The sequence below is a fragment of the Esox lucius genome, chromosome 21 (assembly GCF_011004845.1).
Source record: "Esox lucius isolate fEsoLuc1 chromosome 21, fEsoLuc1.pri, whole genome shotgun sequence".
In the NCBI taxonomy this organism is placed as follows: Eukaryota; Metazoa; Chordata; class Actinopteri; order Esociformes; family Esocidae; genus Esox; species Esox lucius.
Genome location: NC_047589.1, coordinates 29,985,674 through 30,007,052, shown reverse-complemented (window position 1 = coordinate 30,007,052; position 21,379 = coordinate 29,985,674). Strand labels below are relative to the sequence as shown.

Here is a 21,379-nt window from a genome sequence, read left to right as displayed (position 1 = left end):
GGAAAATTACATGGATGGAGGTCTCAGCTGGAAGCAAGACTGAACCATTGTCTTTGGAGAAACGGGTGTCTTTAAAAATTTCTCCACGCTTCTGTCAGCGCCTACATGCATATATAAATCATTGTATCATTGACCGTACAACATGCAATATTCAAGTGTACATATTATTTGCATTAAACACATTTTAACTGTCAAATTAAACACGTTCTCCCGGAATTATGTTGTGGTCGGTTCCTAGAGCCATCAGTTCTCTTTAGTGTTTGCCAATGTTGGAGGTGTAACTGGGGTCTGGCCCTGGACAAGGTAAATAATTACAATTAAAAAAAGAGATATGTTTATGTCCAGTCATCCGTTAGATTATTTTTCGAACTGTCACCTATATGTGTTGTGGTGGTGAATTATTTCGGACGGTCTTGCAGAAGGTTTGAATGCGATATAAGGATGTTAGCTAGAGGGGTGTTCGCTGTTCGGCCATGATGCCGACTCCGCACGCTCTCTGGTCAATGGAAGAGTGCGAAACCGGTTAGCTAGCTAACCAGGCGCTAGCTAGCTGCCTATGCTAATGCAGAATAAACAGACATTCATTGACCGTATGCATGGATCGTTTTCCAATAAGGTGTTGTATTAAACCCGAAGGAACCTTCAGTATTAATTTTCACTAAATGGTTTGTGCTGTCAAGTATCATAGACTTAATGGCTATTCGATGTGACAGTGTAACTAGCTTTGGCAGAAGCTAGCTAGTACTGCCAGTTAGCAGAAACGGCTACTAGGAAGTAACTATGGCTAGTTAGGTTGCTGTTATGGTACGATTAAATGAACAGTGCATGCAATGTCGTACAATAATGTCGGAGAATATTCATACCGAGAGATTCTGCATACTCCTAATTTGCAAGCTGGCAGTACACTATAGCTGAATAGTTAGCATAGTTGCTTTAGTTGGCTAATAAAGACACATACTAATTAACTAGTTTTATGAAGCTTGCTACAGTATTGCATATTATATTATATAGTAAGCAGCTAGTTAGTTGGAAGTCATGTATGGATTTAAAAAATCTTTGGTTTCTGTTTGTCAATTTTCAAGTTGGATTTATTAGGACATTAATTTGCTGTTGCAAGTGGAAACATGATAGATTTGTAATGTTACATGGATGGATAAAATCAATTGAACTAGACGATGATTTGTTACTAGTTAACATTCAGCTGAAAATAGCTACAAACAAGTTGCCTATTTATTATAGCGATCATGAAAAAAAGTTGAACCACAGTCCAGTGAAATAATAGTTGCATCCATTCATTGGTCATTTTATTGTATTAACTTATTGAAACAAATGTAAGTTAATACCATTGTTGGTGTATTGACCGTGACGCTATTATGAATAAAAAGCTTAGCAAAAGAGTTTGAATAGAATCACTTATATTAGATATCAAATTAGTAAGAAACTCCCCTTACATGGTTCTGTAGATACCATTACGAATTAAAACTAAAACCAGCTGACTATAGCTACGATTGCTACTTAATTCCTCTGTGTTCACCAGTTTAGGGAAGTTTCTAATTTAGACCTAAATGAACAGGTAAAGGGACTTCATAACTAACCAGTGATCAAAAAACGTCCTTTACATGGTCGTTCAGCTCTTAAGTAGGAACATCTCTTAACTGGTAAACACAGCTGAGTACTTGTACAGGTATTACACTACTGTCAATGGAAGTCTGCACTTTCTGACAACTCAACTGTGTTGAAGACGCATAGGTTGTTGATTCTGCTCCACCCCCCCACCACCAGGACTTTAAAATCACACTCCTGATGGAAACGCCATAACCCCTGAGCTTGTAGGTACATTAAAACACTGGTGACATCCCAGTGTGGGGATATGTTCCAGGGGAAATGCACCATGGGACCTGTGGTCCCTCGCGGCCCGCCACGGTCGACTGCTGTAGACCACACAAAGTTGTGATAAGAGCCACGCTCCTGGATTGTGTTAAGTTATACAGCAGTGTTTCATAAAGTGGAACATGAAAACAAGGGTTTGTTTTGGGACACTATATCCAGTACTAATAGTCCCCTTCCCTCTTCAGCATGGTTTGCTTGTCTGCTATCATCTTTTGTTTTGTGATGAATGCAACCCTGGGCAATACTTGTGTGAATTGGAAGTAATAGAAAGAGTGGTTGTACACATTAGCACTCCAGCTTACTGATCACAGAATCACCTAGATTAGACATGACCCAGAAGACCAGCTGCAATAGGGCCATCTCAGTTGGCATGCATTGCCATTGCCTATTCCCTGCTGTTTTAGGGCCAGTTCTGCTAGTATTAGGCTACATGTTCCATAAAGGTTCACACCTCCTTGAAGAGACCTACTTATGGTTTGTGTTCAGTAGGGCACACTGTAAAACGCAAATGTAGTTCCATATTGGTCAGTTCACTTCCATTTTGGTTCCTGGTCAATACCACTAGCCTGTTGCATGATGAAGCTAACATGTCCGCCCGAGACCCTGCGGTGCCCTTTCTCTGACCCTTGGCCAAACCCAAAAGGCTCCCTACCCCAGGATACGGAGCAGGGCCCTGGTTTACAGGAGAGCACTAAATATGGAATAGGGTGCTATTTGGCACTCAGACTCTCACACTTACCGGCGGAGACACAGGTGAAGCTTGTCCGCTTAAAGCTTGAATTGCGCGGCTGCATTAACCAACCACCAAGGAGTGAGAATTGGAGGACCGCCATTTTGATTGTGGTGATGGCATGTCGTGGTCTACTTAGGCTACCTCAGTCTGTGCTGGCTGTACTGTCCCAAGTGCCCGTCTGTACTGTCCCAAGTGCCCGTCTGTACTGTCCCAAGTGCCCGTCTGTACTGTCCCAAGTGCCCGTCTGTACTGTCCCAAGTGCCCGTCTGTACTGTCCCAAGTGCCACCCTGTTCCCTATGTGATTCAGTTCTTCTGACCGTTGCCATGGCGCACTGTAAGCTGAAATGTGTGTCATCTGGGACTGTTGTGGCCCCAGGAAGGGACAGTAATGTGCTGTATAAGGATTTACTGTACTGTTCGGTACTGTTCATCTGGAGGTTCGTGTTATCAAACTGTCCCCTCGCTGATGTGTTTCCAGGATGTCGTGCAGCACACACCTTGCTAATGGCGTCAGTTAGGTCTGTGATTGGTTGACTTTTGCCCCTCTGCCAGGTTTAGAGCATGGCTCAAGTGAAAGTGCCGACCTCAGCGCCCCTGCCTGGCCCTGGTCTCTCCCCCCTGCCTGGCCCTGGTCTCTCCCCCCTGCCTGGCCCTGGTCTCTCCCCGCTGCCTGGCCCTGGTCTCTCCCCCCTGCCTGCGCCGGGGGTCATGCCCAGTCCAGGACCTCTGGGTCTGCAGCCCTCCCTCAACAGCAACGGACCCACCCCCGTCTGCCCTGCTCCCTCAGCCGGGTACGGGCCCGACGCCCCCGTGTCTGCTAACCCGTCGGGTACGCCTGTCTCGTTATAGCTGTGTTACGTTATAATCCTTTCGGGGACACCTGAGCCCCTGATTAGTACAATGTTCGTAGGTTATTTGTGCTTTGTTTTCACCATTACAATGACATTCCACATCCATTCCAGACCCACCCCAGGAGAACATGGCAAACCCTAAAGAGAAAACTCCCATGTGTCTGGTGAATGAGTTAGCCCGTTTCAACAGGATCCAACCACAGTACAAGCTTCTAAATGAGAGGGGACCGGCACATGCTAAGGTAGGGTTGTATCTGGCAGGTCAGACTAGAAACACCACACAACGGGCCGCCCTATCAGTATCAACCGATGCATGGTTTCACCTGGCTATAAAAACCTACTCTTGTTTTACCCCTCCGCTCCACCGGGTGGCACTGTGAGCAGATCTTCACAGTGCAGCTGTGTCTGGGGGAGCAGACATGGGAGGCGGAGGGCACCAGCATCAAGAAGGCCCAGCACTCCACCGCCTCCCTGGCCCTGTCCGAGAGCCTCCTGCCCAGGCCTGCTCCTCGCTCGCCTAAAGTGGACATCAACAGCAACCCAGGTACATTACGTATATGATGTTGAGTTGTCGACTGGCTACGGGTTAGTGTGTGTGTGTCGTGTTGAGTGTTTAGGGTTAGTGTGTGGGGTTGAGTGTTTAGGGTTAGTGTGTGGGGTTGAGTGTTTAGGGTTAGTGTATGTATGGTGTTGAGTGTTTAGGGTTAGTGTATGTATGGTGTTGAGTGTTTAGGGTTAGTGTATGTATGGTGTTGTTTGTACAGGGTTAGTGTATGGTGTTGAGTGCATAGGGTTTGTGTGTGGTGTTGAGTGTTTAGCGTTAATGTGTATTTTTTTGGGTTAGTGTTTGTATAGTGTTGTGTCTTAAATAACCAGGGTCTATTTTGTGTACATCAGTACTTAAACCGTTTCCCCCTCTGGGACATTAACGTTCATTCTGTCCTGTCCACTAACACTGCCACTGTTCAAAAGAATGACTGGGGTGTTCAGGCTCTTACTACACTTGTGTTAAAAATAAGTAGACAAACGATGGATCAGGGATTATCGAATTTAAGGGTTGAAGTCCACTCCCCAGTTGGGATAGATCTTCAATAGCCCAGGTTTAAAACTAGTGCTATGTGATATTTTGGACAGAAAACATTGAATTTGATGACTGGCTGGTTGGGCACCTTTTCTATTAGTCCAGTTTCCATCCCATTGAGATGTTAAATTACATCACAGGCGAAGTGTTTTGTGGGAGCACTGAAAGGATAAAATTGTTTCAAACCTCTTTTCAAAATGATTTATACCCTGTTGTTGTATGGGAGTGGGGCCTAGTGGAGTGCTTCCCAACCCTCTCCTCTAGGAACCCAGCCATTCCGCGTGTTTGATCTATTCCAGAGCTAGCACACCCGATTCAACATCTCAACAAGCTCTTGACTAGGGGCTTATTCACACCGCAGTAGCATTATTGAGATTATCAAAGTCTGGGCTATAATTAAAAAGAATATTTCAATTGTAAATAAATTGACCCTTTGACTACAGATCTCTGTTGTGTGAATACATTGCATTGACCATGTGTGTTGTAGCTACATCAGCAGGGACATACAGTGAGGGAAAAAACTATTTGATCCCCTGCTGATTTTGTACGTTTGCCCACTGACAAAGAAATTATCAGTCTATAATTTTAATGGTAGGTTTATTTGAACAGTGAGAGACTAACAACCAAAAAATCCAGAAAAACACTATTTTTTTAAATTTGCATTTTAATGAGTGAAATAAGTATTCGACCCCTCTGCAATCAGAAAGATTTCTGTCTCCCAGGTGTCTTTTATACAGGTAACATGCTGAGACTAGGAGCACACTCTTAAAGGCAGTGCTCCTAATCTCAGCTTGTTACCTGTATAAAAGACACCTGTCCACAGAAGCAGTCAATCATATTCCAAACTCTCCACCATGGCCAAGACCAAAGAGCTGTCCAAGGATGTCAGGGACAAGATTGTAGACCTACACAAGGCTGGAATGGGCTACAACACCATCGCCAAGCTGCTTGGTGAGAAAGTGACAACAGTTGGTGCGATTATTCGCAAATGGAAGAAACACAATCTCCCTCAGTCTGGGGCTCCATGCAAGATCTCACTTCATGGAGTTGCAATGATCATGAGAATGCTGAGGAATCAGCCCAGAACTACTCAGGAGGAACTACTGGGACCATAGTCACCAAGAAAACAATTGGTAACACACTAAGCCGCGAAGGACTGAAATCCTGCAGCGCCCGCAAGGTCCCCCTGCTCAAGAAAGCACATGTACAGGCCTTTCTGAAGTTTGCCAATGAACATCTGAATGATTCAGAGGAGAACTTGGTGAAATTGTTGTGGTCAGATGAGACCAAAATCAAGCTCTTTGGCATCAACTCAACTCGCCGTGTTTGGAGGAGGAGGAATGCTGCCTATGACCCCAAGAACACCATCCCCACCGTCAAACATGGTGTTGGAAACATTATGCTTTGGAGGTGTTTTTCTGCTAAGGGGACAGGACAGCTTCACTGCATCAAAGGGATGATGGACGCGGCCATGTACTGTCACATTTTGGGTGAGAACCTCCTTCCCTCAGCCAGGGCATTGAAAATGGGTTGTGGATGGGTATTCCAGCATGACAATGACCCAATACACACGGCCAAGGCAACAAAGGAGTGCCTCAAGAAAAAGCACATTAAGGTCCTAGCGTGGCCTAGCCAGTCTCCAGACCTTAATCCCATAGAAAATCTGTGGAGGGAGCTGAAGGTTCAAGTTGCCAAACGTCAGCCTTGAAACCTTAATGACTTCGAGAAGATCTGCAAAGAGGAGTGGGAAAAATCCCTCCTGAGATGTGTGCAAATCTGGTGGCCAACTACAAGAAACATCTGATCTCTGTGATTGCCAACAAGGGTTTTGCCATCAAGTACTAAGTCATGTTTTGCAGGGGGGTCGAATACTTATTTCACTCTTTTTAAAATGCAAATCAGTTTATTTTGATGTGTTTTTCTGGAATTTTTTATTGGTATTCTGTCTCTCACTGTTCAAATAAACCTACCATTAAAAACCATTAGACTGATCATTTCTTTGTCAGCGGGCAAACGTGCAAAATCAGCAGGGGATCAAATAAAGTTTTCCCTCACTGTAGGCAGGGTTGACATATTACATAGACATACTGGTCAATCCCAGCCTAAATCACTCCAAATCCACACAAAAAAAACACCCAAATTAAATTTTTGCTAAACAACCAAAGACCATTTTTATATGCTCAGAATCACTACAAATAGACTAGTTTGGCGAGAAACCGTTTAATCTAGATAGGTTTACTAGCTAGTTAACTCTAATTCTTATTTCACACAAAGCTTTCTTAGCTTGATTTTATAAAGTGATAAACATACTAGGCCAAAATAACAGGGATTGTTAGCAAATATCAGCTGCAGACAGGAGTTGCGTCAAGGAGACAGGTGCTTTGTAAAAACATATATCAGCAAGCTTGTTACGGACTTGCAACAGTAGCTAACTAGGTTTTTCTTGGAGTGTATTCAACTACATGTGTTCTGCAACAGTTAGCAGTGTCCCTAACCGTGTTTTCTGTTGTTTTGTGTGCTGTTCGACTGGCTGTCGCCGCTGGGTTAGATAGCGTTGCTTGCTTAGTTAGCTTAGCTTATGTTAAGTTACTCAACTAATGTAAATGCTCTTGATCAGTCAGATAAGATAGTTCAGGGCTTCTACAAGACATTTGTGAAGCGTCTGCATGGGTCCCAAGGATAGGTTTGTGATCCCTGCCATAGCAGTGATTAGAGCAGGGCAGCCACATCTAAATAGCTAGCAAACATCAGTAGGAGACGTGGCAGGAGCACCGCAAGCTTTTCACACCCTGAGCTAGTGGATGAATGTATGGACCATAGCATTAGCCTATCCATAGCATATTATTAGCATTACATTCGGATGTCATTAGCTCCCTTGTACAGTGTGTTCATAGAAATCCCTCTTGTTATTTTCATGGCTGTATCACAAATGGCGCCACGTTCCCTATATATTGCACTATGTCTGGCAAAATAGTGTGCTGCATATACTTTGGCATAGGGAATAGGTCGCCATCTGGAACACATACCATGTTAATGTTCTTCATGCTAATGCTAACACTGCTAATAGATTGATCTGAAGTAACTCAAGGGCCATTTTATGTTCCAAATAGAATCGTCTGATGCTGAAATGATTGGTTGCTTCGCTGATGTTCCTATACAAAGTGAGTTAGTAACCGTAGCGATGATACATTTTGAATGTTGTTAAAATGCCAGTGAATAAACAGATTACTGCCTTTACCCTTCTACTTTCTTTCTTTCTTTTTTCCCTCTTCCTTTGCTTGTTCTTTTTCTTGTTATCTGTCTCCTCTACTTTCCCCCTCTCTTTTTATTCCTTCCCTTCATTGTGTCTATATCACTTTCTTGCTCCATCTCTTCTCTTTCTCTCATCCATCTTAACCACCTTCCTCTATTTCTCACTCTCTTTATCCCCTCATCCTCTCTCTCCCTTGTTCCTCCCCGTCCACCTTTCCCTCTCTTCTTTCTCTCCCTCCGTCCCACTCTCCAATCTGTAGGCAGCATCACCCCGACAGTGGAGCTGAATGGGCTTGCTATGAAGAGAGGAGAGCCAGCAGTCTACCGGCCTCTGGATCCTAAGCCTATGCCCAACTACAGAGCCAACTATAACTTCAGGGGCATGTTCAACCAAAGGTGAGACCAGAACACCTCACACTAAACCGTGCAGTATTATGTCAATCCAGATCACCTCACACTAAACCGTGCAGTATTATGTCAATCCAGAACACCTCACACTAAACTGTGCAATATTATATCAATCCAGAACACCTCACACTAAACTGCGCCGTATTATTTTAATCCAGAACACCTCACACTAAACCGCGCCGTATTATTTTAATCCAGAACACCTCACACTAAACCGCGTCATATTATGTCAATCCAGAACATCTCACGCTAAACCGCACAGTTTTATGTCAATCCAGAACAACTCACACTAAACCACAGCCTGTTACACATACACATCCTATATCACAGACCATTACACACATCCTACATCAGACCATATCACACACATCCTATATGACAGACCATTATACACACATCCTATATCACAGACCATTACACACATCCAACATCAGACCATAACACACACACATCCTATATCACAGACCATTACACACATCCTACATCCAACCATAACCCACACATCCTATATAACAGACCATTACACACACACATCCTATATCAGACCTTAACACACACATTCTATATGACAGACCATTACACATGCATCCTATGACAGACCATTATACGCATCCTATGACAGACCATTATACGCATCCTATGACAGACCATTATACACATCCTATATGACAGACCTTAACACACACATCCTATATGACATACCATTACACATGCATCCTATGACAGACCATTGCACACACATCCTATAACACAGACCATTACATGCATATCCTACACTGATCAGCCATAACATTATAACTAACTGCCAAATATTGTATAGGTTCCCCTTTTGCCGTCAAAACAGCCCTGACCTATTGAGGCATGGACTCCACTAGACCTCTGAAGGTGGTATCTGATATGCTGTGGTATCTGACACCAGGATGTTAGCAGCATATCCTTTAAGTCCTGTAAGTTGCAAGGTGGGGCCTCCATGGATCGGAACTGTTTGTCCAGCACATCACACAGATGCTCGATTGGATTGAGATCTGGGGAATTTGGAGGCCAAGTCAACACCTTGAACTCATTGTGTTCCTCAAACCATTCCAGAACCATTTTTGCTTTGTGGAAGGGCGCATTATCCTGCTGAAAGAGGCCAATGCCATCAGGGAATACCGTTGCCATGAAAGGGTGCACATGGTCTGCAACAATGCTTAGGTACATGAATGGCAGGACACAAGGTTTCCCAGCAGTGCAGTGGGGAGAACAAGTATTTGATACATTGCCGATTTTGCAGGTTTTCCTACTTACAAACATGTAGAGGTCTGTCATTTTTATCATAGTTACTCTTCAACTGTGAGAGATGGAATAAAAAATCCAGAAAATCACATTGTATGATTTTCAAATAATTAATTTGCATTTTATTGCATGACATAAGTATTTGATCACCTACCAACCAGTAAGAATTCCGGCTCTCACAGACCTGTTAGTTTTTCTTTAAGAAGCCCTCCTGTTCTCCACTCATTACCTGTATTAACTACCCCTGTTTGAACTTGTTACCTGTATAAAAGACACCCTTTCCACACACAATCAAACAGACTCCAACCTCTCCACAATGGCCATGACCAGAGAGCTGTGTAAGGACATCAGGGATACAATTGTAGACCTGCACAAGGCTGGGATGGGCTACAGGACAATGGCAAGCAGCTTGGTGAGAAGGCACAATTATTAGAAAATGGAAGAAGTTCAAGATGACGGTCAATCTCCCTTGGTCTGGGGCTCCATACAAGATGTCACCTCGTGGGGCATCAATGATCATGAGGAAGGTGAGGGATCAGCCCAGAACTAAACGGCAGGACCTGGTCAATGACCTGAAGAGAGCTGGGACCACAGTCTCAAAGAAAACCATTAGTAACACACTACGCCGTCATGGATTAAAATCCTGCAGCACACGCAAGGTCCCCCTGCTCAAGCCAGTGTATGTCCAGGCCCATCTGAAGTATGCCAATGACCATCTGGATGATCCAGAGGAGGAATGGGAGAAGGTCATGTGGTCTGATGAGACAAAAATTTAGCTTTTTGGTCTGAACTCCACTCGCCGTGTTTGGAGGAAGAAGAAGGATGAGTACAACCCCAAGAACACCATCCCAACCGTGAAGCATGGAGGTGGAAACATCATTCTTTGGGGATGCTTTTCTGCAAAGGGGACAGGACGACTGAACCGTATTGAGGGGAGGATAGATGGGGCTATGTAACACGAGATCTTGGCCAACAACCTCTTCCCTCAGTAAGAGCATTGAAGATGGGTCGTGGCTGGGTTTTCCAGCATGACAACGACCCGAAACACACAACCAGGGCAACCAAGGAGTGGCCCCGTAAGAAGCATCTCAAGGTCCTGGAGTGGCCTAGCCAGTCTCCAGACCTGAACCCAATAGAAAATCTTTGGTGGGAGCTGAAAGTCCGTATTGCCCAGCAACAGCCCCAAAACCTGAAGGATCTGGAGAAGGTCTGTATGGAGTGGTCCAAAATCCCTGCTGCAGTGTGTGCAAACCTAGTCAAGAACTACAGGAAATGTAGTGTCTCTGTAATTGCAAACAAAGGTTTCTGTACCAAAAATTAAGTTCTGCTTTTCTGATGTATCAAATACTTATGTCATGCAATAAAATGCAAATTAATTACTGAAATATCATACAATGTGGTTTTCTGGATTTTTGTTTGAGATTCCGTCACTCACATTTGAAAAGTTCCTATGATAAAAATTACAGACTTCTACATGCTTTGTAAGTGGGAAAACCTGCAAAATCGGCAGTGTATCAAATACTTGATCTTCCCACTATACATTGCCCAAAGCATCACTCTGCCTCCACCAGCTTGCCTCCTTCCCATAATGCATCCTGGTGCCATATGTTCCCCAGGTAAGCGATTCACACGCACCCGGCCCTCCACGTAATTTGAAAGGAAACGTGATTCATCAGACCAGGCCACCTTCATCCATTGCTCCGTGGTCCAGTTCTGATGCTCACATGCCCATTGTAGGCACTTTCCGCAAGGGTCAGCACGGGCACCCTGACTAGTCTGCGGCTACTCAGCCCCATACGCAACAAACTGCGATGCACTGTGTGTGCTGACACCTTTCTATCAGTACCAGCATTAACTTTTTCAGCAATTTGAGCTACGGTAGCTTGTCTGTTGTATCGGACCACACGACCAGCCTTCCATTCCCACGTGCATCAATGAGCCTTGGTCACCCATGACCCTGTCGCCGGTTCACCGCTTTTCCTTCCTTGGACCACTTCTGATAGGTACTGAGCACTGCAGACCTGGAACACCCCACAAGGGCTGCAGTTTTGGAGATACTCTGACCCAGTCGTCTAGCCATCACAATCTGGCCCATGTCAAAGTTGCTCAGATCCTTACGCTTGCCCATTTTTCCTACTTCTAACACATCAACTTTGAGGGCAGAATGATCACTTGCTGCCTAATATGTCCCACCCACTGACAGGTGCCATGATCACGAGATAATCAGTGTTATTCACTTCACCTGTCAGTGGTCATAATGTTATGGCTGATCGGTGTATATCGCAGACCATTACACACATCTTATATTACAGACCATTTCACACACATCCTGTATAACAGACCATTACACACACACACACATCCTACATAAAATACCATTACACACACACATACACATCCTATATCACAGACCTTTCCACACACACACATCCTATATCACAGACCATCACTCACACATCCTATATCACAGAAATTTACACACATCTTATTGCTCTTACACTATTATTGGCTCACCAGTAATTAACTTTCCTACATTCATTAGGGCCGTCTTGTTGAATAATTGCTGTGTGTGTGTGTGTGTGCGCACGTGTGCAATGCTTATGAATGTTGTGGAGTGTGTGTGCAAAGACAAAGCTAGTTGGTCCATGGACAAAGCTAGTTGTTTCAGTCTCTGTGTGTCTTTGCGTGCGTGTCTTTGTGTGTGTAACAGTGGTGCTGTCTTGAGGCCCATGTCTCCAGAGTGTTGATGGGTAAACCAGGTCAGCCTTTGATCCCAGGGACCCAGATGTGTTGATATGTGTGTGTCTGGGCCGTCTTAACGTTGGGACGCTAGCGGGCTGTTTGCTAAACAGATGAAAGCTTGGCCCTTATGTGGTCTCCCTGCGCTCCATCTCTGTCAGCTCGCCTTGTTCTCGCTTCAGTGGAGTTGTCTCGAGTATTTCCTAAACTCCATAAAACCGCCAGCGGCCCGGGATTAATGGCCCCCTCCGTGGGCGCTGGTATGCTGAGAGGGTAGAGGCCATCTTACCTTATTTAGTTCAGACAGAGAGGACACTGGTGCTCCTGTCTCCTCCCTTGTCCAGGTAGACAGCAGTCTCTCTATCTCCCTATTCTGTCCCTCTAACGCACACGCACGCACGCACACGCACGCACGCACAGTCTTAGCCTCTCTCTCACTTTTTCACTAAGTCTCATTGTTGTTCTGTCTGTCTCTCTCTTACTCTGCAGGGAGGTTTGAATGTCAGTGTGTCTTTCTCTGTCACCTTTTTTTTCTGAAGCAAGGCTGATATTGAAAGAAACAGGCAAGGCCTGTGAAGTCAGTGGGGAATCTGTGTGTAAAGTTTAGGATCCTGTTTAGAAACATATGGTATTTAGTTTTTATTAGTGGCATTTGGTACTTTCTACTAGTCCGCCTAATCATTGTTGGTTGTAAAAACGGGTCTTTATTCCACCGTTTTGCGGTTGCTCCGCAGTTTTTATGAATGTTTCGCAAGAATCGCCACTAGGTGGCATTGCTGGCCAATGTAACATCCTCCTGTAAGCCCTTGTTTCAGCCAGGTTATTGAGCACCCATTTTGTAACACGTTGTGATTGATCGTGGCACAGGTGCTACCCTGTGTGTCAGTGTGCGCACTTCCCTGATCCATACAAAACACAGGGCCGTTTCCAGCCCCTGCCATCACAACCAGGTTCTGACTCGGGTCCGCGGAAAGATGCGGCGCCTTCACACAGGTGACACCAGTGACTTGAGATTCACCCTGTTTATCAGCAGATATGCTGTCCTGTTAGTTTTTTCCTCATTGTTGGGTTAATTGGCTGATGTGGGATGAGCTGTGAATATCCTCCCCAGGCCTTGAAGCGGTTGAGTCATAACATATATTTCTTGGAAGTCTTAACTGTGTGGACTGGCCGCTTCAGAGCCAAGAGAGACAAATGGAAAAAAGCCGGCTGCCGGCCATCTGCTCTTTATCTCCCGAACTTTGATGTGTGGACGCACAAACACAAGGTGATTGTTTGAAGAAAATCATTTTGTGTAAAAAAAAAAAGAGTGGGGGTAAAGCTGTTCCCCCTTCCTATCTGGCAAGGAGATCTGTCTAGTTATATGAGCAGCTTAGAAGGGAGGAAATCTCTGAGGAGCCACAGCAAAGCTCATCTTCTGTTTTCCTTACATCGTTTTGGTGCAGGGAGCAACGGTCTTGGGAGTGGAATGGATGGAAGAGGGGGAAGGAAAGAGACAACTTAGGGAGAGAGAGAGAATGAGTTGGATATATAGGGAGAGAATGCCAGTCATTGAGAGAGAGGGATCAAGGTAGGAAGATTAAGAAAGATGAAGAGAGAGAGAGATGAAGCCATGCCAGAAATACAGATTATATATATTATGAAATAATACGGGTAACTGCCAACATAAAGGAAGTGTAGGGTTTCTACACTTCCTTCAATAGTCTCAGACGGCTACTGACTCCGCCTCCACGTGTACCACTGTAACATGGGTGCCACTCTGCCCACGGCCCCTTTCAGAAACGCACGTCTCTGCCCACGGCCCCTTTCAGAAAACGCATGTCTATGCCCACGGCCCCTTTCAGAAACGCATGTCTCTGCCTTCGGCCCCTTTCAGAAACGCACGTCTCTTCCCAAGGCCCCTTTCAGAAACACACGTCTCTTCCCACGGCCCCTTTCAGAAACGCAAGTCCTGCCCATGGCCCCTTTCAGAAACGCACATCTTTGCCCAAGGCCCCTTTCAAAAACACACTTCTCTTCCCACGGCCCCTTTCAGAAACACACGTCTCTGCCCACGGCCCCTTTCAGAAACGCACGTCTCTATCCAAGCCCCCTTTCAGAAATACACGTCTCTTCCCACGGCCCCTTTCAGAAACGCATGTCTCTGCCCACGGCCCCTTTTACAAACGCACGTCTTTGCCCAAGGCCCCTTTCAGAAACGCACGTCTCTGCCCACGGCCCCTTTCAGGAACTCAGGTCTCTGCCCACGGCCCCTTTCAGAAACGCAGGTCTCTGCCCACGGCCCCTTTCAGAAATGCACGGTTCTCCCCACCGGCCCTCTCCAGAATAGATTGTGAAAAAACCCAGACGACGTTTACAGAGAAGTCCTCTATTTGGCGGTGCACTGCAGCTGTTCTGAGAGCTGGTGGACAACAGAATGCAGTGGGTTTCCTTTATTGTGTCTGTTACTCGTGGCTCTTCTGTATTATCTCAAGGTCACCAAGATGCTTCCCAAATAGCCCCCTCGTCCCTGCTTTGTGCACTAGCATGTTGGCCCTGGTTAGGAGTAGTGGAGTGTGTAGGGAACATGTCGCCAGTTGGGAAGCTGCTGTGGACGGGCCTGAGGATCTTTGGACTGAGGAGTCGGGGACGACAGGAGGGGAGCCGGCACCGGACCAGAGGACAGAGGCACAGTCCTGGGGATGATTTGAGAGAGTGGCCCGCTGTATTAGAGTCACTTAGTTCCCCTGACGGTTCAGATTCATCACAGGTCGCCCTGATGAAGACTATGGGGAATGGAGGAGAGAGGGAGGGAGAGAGGAGAGAGAGAGAGAGAGGGTAGGTGGGTATGAGGGAGGGAGGGAGGTGAGCGGTACTCCACACCTCGTCCTGTCATGATCTAATGTGATGGATAAAAGCCGCGTTGATGGACGATAAGAGCGTGGTTGATGGAACACGGTGTCAGGAAAAGGCCAGTCGTGGCTGCTTCATTCCCTTTATCATTACCATAGAGAACAGTATTGATTGATACAAAAAGGGCCCTGATGGGGAAAATGCTAATTAAGCGAAGCTGCTAATTCACGTCGGTCGTAATGAATCTTCTATATGGTTAATATAGATGTGCCTGGGAGTCATTTCTCTTCTGCCAGATCGCCCCCTTATTCATCAGGTCAGCGGCGATCACTCACCGATTGTTGTGTTGTTCAGTTTGTCCCTGAAGCTCACAGAGAGACAGCATGTGAACATGCTTATTAGAGTAATAACATTTTGAAAAGATACTGTCTTTCGGAGAGCTGTCATAGTTGATAAAGGTTGTGATGGAAGTCTTGATTGAGAGCACACACTCTCTCTAAGCCTTCGGTGGAGCTAGTGCTTATGGGCTGTTTTCAGCACACTTTAAAGTATTTCAAGACAACTCTTTATCAGGACGATGTGTAAACTGGAACGCTCAAATGGACATTAATCATCGGTCTGTCTATCAGTTAGTCTCGTACTCGCAGAACTACTCCACCCTAAACCACCCTGGACTAGATAATGCCATAATTGGGCTCCTACGCAGTGTCTCATCAAAACAGCGTTCAGAACGAATGTTGTGATGAATCCTGCGAATTGTGAGCAGTTTGATGTCATTCCGTCCCGGCGACTGCAAAAGGGGCTCTGGCCGGTGCTTCCTCCCGTCATCGTTGGAACACCACCTTATTCTGAGATTCAGATGAGTCATCCCCGAGCGTTATGGATCCCTCACGCATTCCCAGCTTTCCGCTCACCCGCCGGGAGCGAAGCAAGCCTGCATCCTGCATTCCATCTCGGTCGGGAATTTGGACAGGCCTTTCCCCTGTGGGTGGAGCCGAGCGGTGCTGCCCTCCCACCTCCCCTGTCACTTTCCCTTCCTCTTTCCAGCTCTGTTTCCTCTCCAGCTGATTTGGGTATGACAGGATGGGCCTTTCCTTGGTGGAGCCGAGCCGAGCACAGGCCTCTGTTCCTTCCTTCCATCCTTCCTTCCTTCCTTACTCACCCACCTTCTGTCCCTTCCTTTTTCTCTCCCGCCTGAATCCCTCACACCCTCTCTTCCTTCCTCACCCTCGTAGACCCCCCTCCCCCATTTCCCAGCTGATTTGGGTATGACTGTATCGTTATGTCAGCTGGAATAATAGACTCTGTAATGATCTTCCAGGTGGTGTTCCCTAACATTTCCTGATCTGATCATTCTGTGACCCAAATCACATCCTGCTCCCTTAATAGGGCTGTCCTACCAGAGCCCTGGTCAGAAGTTTCGTAATAGTGGAATATTTATTGAATTTCATTTTACATCTTACCAGAATATTGAACAAATTTTACTAATAACAGAAAATAGTGGATTACCTTGGAATGGACTAAAAAGGTCTTGGAGTGGACTAACTAGGTTTCTAGTTGGACCAGCTAGTTTCCAGAGTGGTCTAAATTGTTTCCAGAGTGGTCTAACTAGGTTCCGGGGTGGACTAACTAGGTTCCGGGGTGGACTAACTAGGTTCCGGGGTGGACTAACTAGGTTCCGGGGTGGACTAACTAGGTTCCGGGGTGGATTAACTAGGTTCCGGGGTGGATTAACTAGGTTTCAGAGTGGATTAACTAGGTTCTAGGGTTGACCAACTAGATTTTTAGGTGGACCAACTAAATTCCAAAGTGGACTAAATTGGTTCCAGGGTGGATTAACTAGGTTCCGGGGTGGACTAACTAGGTTCCGGGGTGGACTAACTAGGTTCCGGGGTGGACTAACTAGGTTCCGGGGTGGACTAACTAGGTTCCGGGGTGGATTAACTAGGTTCCGGGGTGGATTAACTAGGTTCTAGGGTTGACCAACTAGATTTTTAGGTGGACCAACTAAATTCCAAAGTGGACTAAATTGGTTCCAGGGTGGATTAACTAGGTTCCGGGGTGGATTCACTAGGTTCCGGGGTGGATTCACTGGGTTCCGGGGTGGATTCACTGGGTTCCGGGGTGGATTCACTAGGTTCTGGGGTGGATTCACTAGGTTCCGGGGTGGATTCACTAGGTTCCGGGGTGGATTCACTAGGTTCTGGGGTGGATTAACTAGGTTTCAGAGTGGATTAACTAGGTTCTAGGGTTGACCAACTAGATTTTTAGGTGGACCAACTAAATTCCAAAGTGGACTAAATTGGTTCCAGGGTGGATTAACTAGGTTCCGGGGTGGATTCACTGGGTTCCGGGGTGGATTCACTAGGTTCCGGGGTGGATTCACTAGGTTCCGGGGTGGATTCACTAGGTTCTGGGGTGGATTCACTAGGTTCTGGGGTTGACTGACTTGGTCTTAAGGCAGATGAGAGGGTGTTCCCACATGATCCTGTTCTCAAATGTAGCAGAAGATTGAAGGATGTTGTGGTCTCACAATAGATGGACTCCTGATTCCATCCACGTGCTGGCCCAAGGAGGTGGGTCTGGGAACAGGCGTCAGAGTCCCTTTGACAACGTCAGCTGTGTGTGTGTCTGTCATTATTATAACTCAACATAGGGTTCTGAATGGAACCCTACACAGTGACCCTGGGGTCTTCATGGAGAGTTGGGCTCATGTTGGATCACTTCATTTCACACGTGGCCAGTATTGTTTCAGACAGATTAAGCAAAAATATCAGCTGTGTTGTGTTCTATTCAAATGCAGGTAAGATGGGAGGATGATGGTATATTAGTCAAAGTAATGATTGTTGTTAATTAGAAAGCCTAAAAAGAAATGATTCTGTTCTCAATGGCATCCTAAAACCTATAAAGTGTATAATGCTCAGAGTCCATAGGGCCCCGTTTTAAAGTAGTGCACTACATTCTGAATGGTGTCCTCAACCCTTTATAGTGTATAATGCTCAGAGTTGATGGGGCCCAGTTTTAAATTAGTGCACTACATTGAGAATGGGGACCCTTTTGGGACCAGGTGTCCTACTGGCTATTTCCCAAACCTTAAAAAACTACAGCACATTTTAATCTAATCCCTTTAACATTCCTGGGCTTGGCTGCTGACCTGGGGACGTTATTACATTTAACATAATTAATTAAGATTTGAAGTCTTCCAGTAATGAAGTTCCCCCAGCAGGACAGTTTTTAAAAAAGCTCTGCAACTGACCACTCAAGTGTTTCTTCTAGTTTAATTCCCTGACATAAAAGTTATGCTAAGTTATACAAAGTAAATACATTTTTTAAATGACTGCTTCATAAAGACTTGATGAAATTCTTAAATTCTACCCTGTCCAATGAGAAGCAACCCAACCCCCCTTTGATCGTGACCATGTTTACAGATCCCCCTGATGGTTGTCTAGACCAGTGGTTCCCAACCAGGGGTACTAGGACCCCTGGGGGTACTTGGCCTTTCCACAGGGGGTACTTGAAAACACTCATGACACCATAGACTTACTAGTGAAATGAACATGAGGGGGTACTTCAGGGGTACTTCAAGCAGTGCAAATTCTTTTTGGGGGTACAGTAACTGAAAAAGGTTGGGAGCCACTGGTCTAGACGAGAAAGAAAATAATATTCTCTTCTGCGTTGTTCTACCAATCCAGTGAATGTAGAGGACTCGCAAAGATTGACAGTCATTTTGTTATATCCTGTCTCTGTCTCTTTCCAGCTGTCTTCTGACATTTACGGTTCATAAAACCTTTACCTGAGAAACAGGACCAACATCTCTCTCAGTCTCAAACTTCTGTCATTATCCAGACCGGCTGGAGTTTCTTTTGAGATGATTCAGGATGTTCAAGAATTCAGAACATTCCGGGAGAATTCTAACAGGTCTGCGTTGTTTATCGTGACACGCGTTTTCATTCCATTCCTCCACCGCCGTCACCTCTTGTCCTAGTGTGATCATGCCACGGTCCCATCACTGGGATCCGTACATGATTCCTGGAAGCTGAAGCTGTCCCAGGACCTCCACACATTTCCCCTGGAGAGCATGTTTGGGATGCTAAGGGTCAGTGTGTAACTTAGCTCCTGCTAATACCCGGCCACTTCACACAGCCGCTGAAGAGGAGCGGGTCAGCGTTTCCCCAGCCACGGTCAACAGCCTGCTCAGCTCTACGCTGAAGATGTGTGGCGCCTCATGGGGCAAATGGTTGTCGTATCAGATACTGACTGGTTTACTAATCCACTAGTCATAACTAATGTTTTAAAGATTGTCTGTGACCAACAGACAAAGGGCAGAGCAGTATTTCCAGTCATGTGAAAGTCCTAATTACTTTATTTCAGTTGACTGATGTCCTCATATACACTGTAATACAGTAACATCTTCGTCGCATTTTGCCAACACCAGAGGGAAATAATAAACATTTAAAATAATAGTTTATAGAAGGGGTTCAGGTCAATATGGGAGGTTGACTGGATAACAGGAGTCAGTACTGAGGCAGCCTTCTTTCTGTATTCTTTGCTGTATTAGTGGCATTGATGAACGGTTAAACACATTTTACTATCACTACCGTGGGTTAGTTTTACCATGCTGTTCGCGCCCTGCTAGATGACCTCCCGTGATTTCAGGTGGATCACTCATCGTGCTTCTGCGATTTCACCTGACCGATAGGGGCAGTTTGTTTTCTAACCCCTCTCCAGATAGTCATCGTTTAGATTACCTGCATACTCTAAATACTGTAGATTACCTGCATTTAGGTTGGTGAACAGACACACACAGAGCTCAGGGCCAGATGGTGGAAGAGATGTCTAAACAGTGAGAATGTGTGTCTGCTGATGAAGCCAGTTTTTTTGGGGGGGGAGTAATGGAGTATAGGCAGGAATGGAACAGGGATTCAGTAAACAACAGAGACACTTATCCTGCATCCTAAACTACACCCTATTTAGTGTGCTACTTTCGACCAGGTGGCCTACTTGTTACAGCTTTGAGACAGTAACTGAGACATTTTATGTTTGATTCCCTAAGACGGGAAAGTTGGTCTGCTTTGACCATCTAAGGGCTTTGGTGTTGTAGTGTACTAAGAAGGGATTAGGGTGCTATTTAGGCCCTTGTCTAGTGAGGTAGTTTGGCCCGGTCTATATGGGCCCTACACGCTGGATAACAAACAAGGAGTGGGACTTCATGTTTAATCATACCAAACCCAATGCGATTGTCGTGGGAGGAGTTATATACTGTGTGTCTAGCTGTCTCTGATTATGTCTGAGCTGTCTTTTGTCAGTAACACTTGTCACAGATATTTCAGAAACATTTCTTCTCCATTTATGGTCCTTTATGGACCGCAAATATAGGCAAAAATTGAAAATTCAGTATCAGACAATTTATTTTAATATTCCCGATATTTCAGACCGATTGTGATTTACAGGGTTTCTGCTCCTTCTGTTTTAAACGTGCAGCTCCGCCATGTCAAAAACGAAGCCGGCACACCATGAACATTTTTTATTCCTTGCATTAACTTTTTGTTAGACGCAGCCAGGAATTGCATTCTCTTGGTATACAGATAATCTGTTGAGTCACAACACTGTTCTTCTGATTATTGAGCTCCTGGTGCTGTTATAATCAAATGCGATTTAAGAAACGTATAGCACCGACTGTCCTTGGAGTCGGAGCCAGCCAATGAATCCAGCGTTTAGACCAGCCGAGCGAGAAACATCCATGCGTTTCCGGTGGGAGTGTGAACGAGCCCGCAGCAACAACCTTTGCAGTACAGTAGGCTATCGGAGTGGATCGTTGAAAGATTAATCTGCAAAGTTCACATTGAAAGATTAACCTTTTAATTTGAACTGTAACTGCTAGCGACGATTGTCAAATTACCTCAGGACAGTCAGATTCTAGTCAGCTATCAAGTGGTGGCAGAGAAATGCGCGTGAGTGCTGTTAACCTCCTATCAGATGCAGTTGCAAATGTCTGATCTGTGATGGCATTTCTTTTTGTAAATTCAGCAGCAATATTCCACGTAACTTGTTATTTAATACTTGTACTCCTCTTTCGAATCCTTACACACAATACGGTTTGCATTTTATGGTGTAAAAGGATTTGGGCTGGAATATCGGCATTGGCCAAGAATTTTCTTATTGGTGAGTCCCTCCTTCATAGATTCGGAATTATTGGAATTAGGTCATCTCTTTAACGCCTCTCCCATTTGCCTTCACAGTGGGTCAGTGTAGAATGAAATGTGAACTTTTGTTGTGGTCATCCTTGTAGATATCATTTTCTTAACTTTCTTAACTTG

General features: G+C 45.4%; 1 protein-coding gene across 6 annotated transcripts in view; it reads left to right on the top strand.

Annotated features, from left to right (window-relative positions):
• The first annotated feature begins 201 nt into the window (after positions 1–201).
• Positions 202–21,379, top strand: part of stau2 (staufen double-stranded RNA binding protein 2) — a 144,388-nt gene continuing 123,210 nt past the window's right edge. For 4 of the 6 annotated variants that reach the window (XM_029116279.2, XM_029116283.2, XM_029116282.2 and 1 more), the window contains exons 1-6: positions 202–303; positions 3,177–3,453; positions 3,587–3,717; positions 3,860–4,019; positions 7,667–7,717; positions 8,069–8,204. In XM_029116279.2, the coding sequence (XP_028972112.2) occupies positions 3,186–3,453; positions 3,587–3,717; positions 3,860–4,019; positions 7,667–7,717; positions 8,069–8,204 (746 nt within the window). In that variant the 5' untranslated portion in view covers positions 202–303; positions 3,177–3,185. The remainder of the gene's footprint in view (positions 304–3,176; positions 3,454–3,586; positions 3,718–3,859; positions 4,020–7,666; positions 7,718–8,068; positions 8,205–21,379) is intronic. The other 2 variants (XM_029116281.2, XM_029116280.2) reach the window with 1 other exon arrangement.